Source organism: Sinocyclocheilus anshuiensis, unplaced genomic scaffold (genome assembly GCF_001515605.1).
Source record: "Sinocyclocheilus anshuiensis isolate Anshui unplaced genomic scaffold, SAMN03320099.WGS_v1.1 scaffold483, whole genome shotgun sequence".
NCBI classification, from domain to species: domain Eukaryota; kingdom Metazoa; phylum Chordata; class Actinopteri; order Cypriniformes; family Cyprinidae; genus Sinocyclocheilus; species Sinocyclocheilus anshuiensis.
The window spans coordinates 44360-51919 of NW_015552580.1; the positions used below are offsets into that span (position 1 = coordinate 44360).

The 7560-nt window shown below is 34.8% G+C and overlaps 1 protein-coding gene across 9 annotated transcripts in view; it reads left to right on the forward strand.

Moving 5' to 3' along the window:
* Positions 1 to 7560, forward strand: part of LOC107665275 (syntaxin-3-like) — a 26778-nt gene that overhangs the window by 5165 nt on the left and 14053 nt on the right. For all 9 annotated transcript variants that reach the window (XM_016456097.1, XM_016456100.1, XM_016456096.1 and 6 more), the window contains exons 2-7: positions 4201 to 4275; positions 4376 to 4475; positions 5988 to 6062; positions 6607 to 6677; positions 6755 to 6863; positions 7031 to 7104. In XM_016456097.1, the coding sequence (XP_016311583.1) occupies positions 4201 to 4275; positions 4376 to 4475; positions 5988 to 6062; positions 6607 to 6677; positions 6755 to 6863; positions 7031 to 7104 (504 nt within the window). The remainder of the gene's footprint in view (positions 1 to 4200; positions 4276 to 4375; positions 4476 to 5987; positions 6063 to 6606; positions 6678 to 6754; positions 6864 to 7030; positions 7105 to 7560) is intronic.

Sequence of the window (7560 nt, forward strand, 5' to 3'; positions counted from 1 at the left end):
TGTGTGTGTGTGTGTGTGTGTGTGTGTGTGTGTGTGTGTGTGTGTGTGTGTGTGTGTGTGTGTGTAAGTGTCTTTGACCTTCACAAAAACCCTTTGGGTTGGCAACACATTGTTAATACTACAAATAAACTTGAAAAGAGAGCTGAAGTCTTTGTCAGAAGGATGGTTAAAATTACACTGTCACAGGAATAGTTCAGCTGAAATTCTCTAGTACAATCTCAGTAAGTGCTTGTTTTCATAATATTGCCTTTATGTTAGACCATAGTTGATGGTCTTTTACAAAAATGTATTATGGTAAGTAACCAGTTTCCACCAAATTATCATCAGGTATTTATGGCGTATTTAATGAGCCCTACACCTGACATGCATAATATATTTAATTAAATCAAAGCAAGGGAATGAATTATTGATTTGTGGACATATTTTCACTAAAACAAGGGAACTAATTCATAAAACAAGATAAAGAATTCTTAGTTTGTGGTTGCGATTTAACTAAAAAGTAGGAACGAATGAATAAATCGAGGGAAAAAATGTATAATTTGTGGCCACAATAAATATACTTTTGTCCTACAGGGATCTGTAGGTATTAGTGGTGTTTGCTAAAGAAAAATATTGCTCTTTGCTTTAGAGATTCATACGTCACACTGCAACATTCATGTTGTCATCATGAGGGCTTGTGAAAAGGGCTCGTGCGAAATGCATTTTTAAAATGATTTCATAATGTTTGCTGAGGTGTGTTTATAATCTTAGTATCATCAAAACTGTCATTTTTAGATTAAAAATAAATTGTAATTTTCTACCTTGATTTCAGTCCTCTGATAGGAAGGGGCGTGTCTGCTGTGAGACTTCTATGGAGCCAGATCAGCCTCAAAAATAATACATTTACAAAACAAAATTCATAAATGCACAGCACAATTTACATTTACAAAATCCGATACGTAAATTCAAAACACAATTCATAAATACACAAAAAAAGTAAAAGCATAAATATTTCCCCAAATGCTCACACAAATGCATCTTACCTAAATAAATGTAAAATGTTTACACAAATACGTATATATCAAGTTCTTGAATTAATTTCCATCACACAGAATCGGATTTTGTAAATGTAAATTGTGCTGTGCATTTATGAATTTTGTTTTGTAAATGTATTATTTTTGAGGCTGATCTGACTCCATAGACTTCAATCTAAACAGACACTGCTATGATTGGCTAACATCTTTGCATATGAAATCAGCATTAGCTCTCTAGAAACGTTTACTGTGCCTTTACTGTAACAGCCACCAAGATTAACTGATTGTGAAAAGTGTTGATTACAGCATTATATTTAGAATTACTCCCGTTGCATCAATGTAGCCGAACACAGTCTACTTACACATGAATACCACAACGATCTCCTTATTGCAACAAGATTTCTGAAGTCTAACGAATACTTTCGTCATAACTAACAGTGAAAATGCAATGTAATAAGAGACTGGTTGAGCAGTGCAAACTGTGTCATTGACCATAATGGTAGTTTGGTGAAAACGCAGAAAACAGATGATCTTGTATTGACTGCTCCAGCTTTGATCGCTTATAGAGAACAATATAGAGAACAGATGGTTTTCACGCTGCTGACAGGAACAGTGTGAAGTCGATTGTTTAATCACTGGCTTGATTCACTAAACAGCAGTAAAGACAAAGAACGTACAGTCCTTTACAAATTACACTGATCACATCATGATGCTCATGAATTTCAGATATTTAGATTGTTTCTTGAGGTTAGTCTATAAAGATTGACAGCAGTATCACAGCATTTTTCTACATTTTTGCTAAATAAAAGTATATACATTTCTATTTAAGAAAAAACTACTGATGCTAAGCTTTTGAATAGTAGTGTATGTCTTTAAAAATTTAAATCAAATGACAGATGTATAGATATCTCCTATTACATATTTCTACAGAAGCATGTAACTGTAACTAAATATGGCTGGTAATTTGGCAGAAACCATGGTTAACATGGAATGTTTTTGAAAGTGTCATTTGAGCCGTCAGAAATGCTGAACGAGTAAAAGTGCTTTGTCTTCATATTGGGTTTCACAGTGTGTGTATGTGACATATATGTGTGGCTCCTCTGTGGTGGAGTGACGGAGCTACAAGTTTGATGACTATAGAGAAATCCTTGAGTGGTGTCATAAAAAAAGGTGTTATTTCACTCGGACTTCAACCCTCATGTCTTCTGACTCGCATTTGAGTTATAATGTTATCACGCGCCATTCTCTGTTCTGTGGCGGTGTCAGTGTGCTATACTACTGTTGTGTCATTCGACAGGAAAGCTAAGTGGAAAAACAGTACTGGTCTCCACATGTTCTTCATAAAACGTCACAAGACACACCTTTATGTGCATGGCAAAGAAAAAAGTGCAGTGCAAGACGCTCTGGCAGTTGTAACATTTCTAAAGCCCACACGAAATCACAATTGAATTTACCCTACTTCATGCATGTACTTCATTCTACCTCAGCCATGTTTTATATGTAAGAAGAGCTTGCATGCAATACAAATGGAGATTTGACAGTTTGCTAATACAGCAGTCCTTCTGCTGTTTCAGAGCAGCTTACATTGTGCCTTGTCAGCAGAGGCCTGTAACACCGGATATTCATGTGACATGATAAATTTAAGAACCATGTTCTTAAAGTGCAGTTTAATTACAAAACCCATTAACTAAACATAAAAGAACCCAGATCTAAAGAGGACTAGACTATAAACTCATGACTTTTTCAAGAGGTGAACAACATATCGATGACTGATATGTCATTCACTGATAACATATTCAGTTATTATTAAAGTGCCCCTATTATGCCATTAAGGTTTCTAACAGTGTTTTGGGAGTCTCCTACAATAGGTTTACATGCCTACAAGGTCAAAAAAATGCTTCTGTTATCTCAAAACATGCATTTAATTTCACCTCATTTTCCAACAATTCTCAAAACGATTCGTTCGAAGCAGTTTGAAGATTCAGTCTCTCTAAACCCCTCCTTTCCATGAGCCTACTCTGCTCTGATTGGTCAGATGGCCCGGTCTGTTGTGATTGGTCTACCGTGCACAGCACGTGCCGGAAACCATACGCCCATTGCCATAGTTCTGTCTTTTGAACACTCGATATAAAATATCAACATTTATTAATATAAACATATACTGTAGGTTGTGATTCAGTGGAGCTTTGAAATAATTGAAATAAATTGAAATAAAGCTGAAAAACGTTCAAATACGAAAACGAAAACCTTACACTTGAAAAACTTGAATGGAAATTAGAAATGTTGCCTAAAATAAGTTTAAGCACTTTAACTGAAATAAAAAAAAATTAAAACGAAGTAGAAGTATTAAAAAAAACACTAATATTAAGAATAATGGCAAACACACATAACAAGATGACTAAAACATGAATAAAAAACTGAAGATACAAAAATTAAAGCTAATTCAAAATATTTATTATTTATTCGTTTGTTGTTGTGCATGAAATAAATATGCTTTTTGTATTCTAGCAGTTGGGCCCTTTACAACAATATGACACATGGCTGTCTGATTACTAATTCATGTTATGGTTACTATGATCATATTTCATAAATATGAAATGAGTCAGTTCTGATTTGTTAGCAAATTGCCATTCACAATTTAAAAGTTGATTATTTGCTATCTGTGGTTTTGAATACATAATCTAATTAACTAGCTGAAAAAGGGTTTGAAAGAGTTAAACTGCAAGAAGTAAAATTAGTGGTTAGTTCTTGATTGTCAGTTATTGTTAATGGCTTAGAAATACCCCATCCTGGAAATTACCTGTCATTTTTTGGGAGTTGCTCAATATTAGCAGTAGATATGTAATTAAAGTAGTTTAAAGGGATAGTTCACCCAAAAATGATAATTTTGTCATCATTTATAAAAAAAAAAGAAGATATTTTGAATAATGTGTGTAACCAGTTGATGTAAAACAAATACTATGGAAGTCAATGGCTACCAGCAACTGTTTGGTTACACACATTCTTCAAAATATCTCCTTTTGTGCACAACAGAAGTAAGAAAGAAATTCATACAGGTTTGGAGCAACTTGAAGGTGTGTAAATGATGACAGACTTTTCATTTTTGGGTGAACTGTCCCTTTAAATGTCTTTCTAAATGTGTCTTAAATGGTCATTTAGTATGCACTTCTTACGTTGTGTGTTTCAGACATGCGATCATGATGATGATGATGTTGAGATCGCCGTGGACAACGCTGCCTTTATGGATGAGTTCTTCTCCCAGGCATGTTCTTCTGTGTATTTTACAGTGTGTGTTTTTTGAAAATACTTTTGGTGTGCTTTGCCTGAATGTGTGTCATTTTGACCTTTATTGCTTGTTTCAGATTGAAGACATCAGGAACAGCATTGATAAGATCGATGAGAATGTGGCTGTAGTGAAGAAAATTTACTCAGTTATTCTTTCTGCACCAACATCAGACCAGAGTAAGAGACGGGCTCATGTGCGCTCATTGTGGGCATTTTGACCCAGTTCTGCATTGTTTTCCACTGACTGGTAGTAGCAGGTTAAACACACTGAACATGAGTCATATACTGTAGTGATAATGTTGTATATCACAGCTAGTGTAAAGGTAGCATCTGTTCATTAGAGTTCTGTTCATTAACATTAGTTCATGCAATAATTAACATGAACAGACAGTCAACAATACTTTTATTGCATTTGTTAAATGTCAATTTCAACACATGTAAAAATGTTTATAACATTATCTCTCTTCAAAAAAAACTGTAAAAATGTTACAGTAACAAACTGTAAATTGGTTAACTGAAAAATTACCTTAACATATATGGTGAAAAACTCTAATTGGTTTAACATAATAATATATGCATTTTTACTGTAAAATACTGTCAAATTTTGTCGAATTCATAGGAAACTGAACAACCATAGGACATTCCTAGAAGTTTCTTCATGACACTTCACATATGATTATTTTATTACATTTAAAATTAAATTAAATTAAATTGTATTAAATTTTTTTCTTATCATTACTGGACATTAATGATACTTTTTCTGTTATGAGTTAATGTTCATTGTAAAATACACAGGCACCAATATCCTATCCAGTGCCACCATGTTTTTAAGTTCTGGCAACTACAGTGTCCTTTTTATACCTTAAATTTAAAAATATATGTTTTACGCTGTACATGTGCTAATACATTTTTAACATCAAGCTGAATAAGTTAACATTAGTTAATTTATGAGCTAAAATTATCAGTGAACAACTGAATAATTAAAAATGTCAAATCTTTTTATAAGATACCTAATGAAACTCATTAGAAATAAAACTCATGGCAGATTTATTCAGACATAAAATAAGACATCACAAACAGGTTAAGTAAAACTATAATAAATATGTAATATAATGCATATACAGTGGTGTGAAAAAAAGGTGTTGGCCCCCTTCCTGATTTCTTATTTTTTTGCATGTTTGTCACACTTTAATGTTTCAGATCATCAAACAAATTTAAATATTAGTAAAAGATAACTCAAGTGAACACAACATGCAGTTTTTAAATGAAGGTTTTTATTATTAAGGGAAAACAAAATCCAAAACTACATGGCCCTGTGTGAAGAAGTGTTTGCCCCCTAACCTAGTAACTGGTTGGGCCACCCTTAGCAGCAACAACTGCAATCCAGCGTTTGCGATAACTTGCAATACCACTGTATTTAGCAAAATGCTCCTTTCTAGAGTTATTTCGTTTCTAGTTGACTAATGGGTTATAGGACATATTGTTTATAAACTGTTTTTATTGACATCGATTACATGAGATATGATACACTGCAGTAAGTTCTGTTTCCTTCATAAGAGACTTAAAAAAAAAAAAATCCCGAGCCCAAACTCCGTTTAGTCTACTGAGCTTTGAAAGAACAACCTTTTAACAATGACAAAACACACACATCTTCATCTGCTGAACTTCTGTTTTCTTTTCTGTGAACAGAAACGCAGGATGATTTGGAGTCGCTTACTAACGATATCAAGAAAATGGCCAACAATGCTCGTAACAAACTGAAGAGTAAGTGTCTCTGCTCGTTTACAGGACTGCTTTGTGCTGTTCTCATTAGGTGAAAGAAATAGGCCACAAAGAACTAGGCTTGGCTTTACAAACACTTCTGACCCAGAATAATGTGAGCCATTTATCTTTTACCTTTAGAAAAGCAATATTTACCCTGTTGTCAATGTTATTTGAGTATCACTGAGATGCTACTTTTCATATTTGTTTTAATTTTATTTCAAGTTTTAGTAATTGTGTTTTTGATATTTTTATAAGTTTTTTCTTTTCTTTCTTTTTTTTAAATGTCTATATTCGTTTTAATGCTGTTTTAGTCATTTTAGTACATCAAATTAAACTAAATGAGAGCTAGTTTATGGTTAACATGGTTAATGTTTGTGGTGTCTGTAAAATGGGTACAAATAAAGTGAACCTGAACCTAAATGTTGCTTTGGCAACTAGCTGAAAAGTAAGGTTAAGGGTTTTTTTTATGATGTTATTTTAGTTTTAGTTACCTAATAATATAATGTGTGTGTGTGTGTGTGTGTGTGTGTGTGTGTCCATACAGCCATTGAAAGGAATCTCGAGATGGAAGAAGTGGAGAGAGTATCGGCCGACTTGAGAATACGCAAATCACAGGTGAGTCTGCATCCCGCTCAGGTAACACACACAAATACACATGCTCTATTAACTCTGCCCTCATGTTGCCCTGCCAGCACGCCGTACTTTCCAGGAAGTTTGTTGATGTGATGACCAAATACAATGAAGCTCAGGTGGACTTCAGAGAGAAAAGCAAAGGTCGCATTCAGAGACAGTTAGAGATCAGTAAGTCACTCCTGACTAAACAGCAGTGCGTGAGACAGCTCTTATCAAACAGTGTGCAGCGTACAGCACGTTTCTTTCTCAAGCTTGTGGTTGAAGCGTGTCAAACTGACACTGTGCTATTCCCCTTTTCTGTCGTTGACTTGCTTTTGTTCTGCTTCTCGTTCTAGCTGGTAAAACCACAACTGATGAGGAGCTGGAGGAGATGCTGGAGGGAGGAAACACAGCCGTTTTCACAGCGGGGGTAATGCATGCGTGCATGTGTGTGTGGCAGAGCTGGAGTCAAAACCTTTCCCTTCCTCATAGCGTGCTCCCATAGGCAGTGCACGAGATCCATAGTCTAAAGCAGCACTCAGAAAAAGAGGTACAAAGCTGTCACTGTGGCGCTAGCCTTTCAAAAGATACTATGTACTAGAGCTGTCAAAAAAAAATTCAAATTTCGAATATTCGTCGAATAAAAAAAAAAATCCACATTAGAATGCAAAAACGTTGCATTTGAATTTTAGGTCTGCGTCAGCCATCAGGCAGCCTTATCAGTGGCGCACGAAGCATAAGTGTCATTGCATTTTAATCCTTTTGTTAGCCTATCCAGTTGAACCCACTAGATGCAGCGCTGCTACGTTGTTCATTCAATATATTGCGGAAAACAAGAACAATCAATGCGGAGAAGATATTGTTCACGTCAAAACTGAAAACAAGC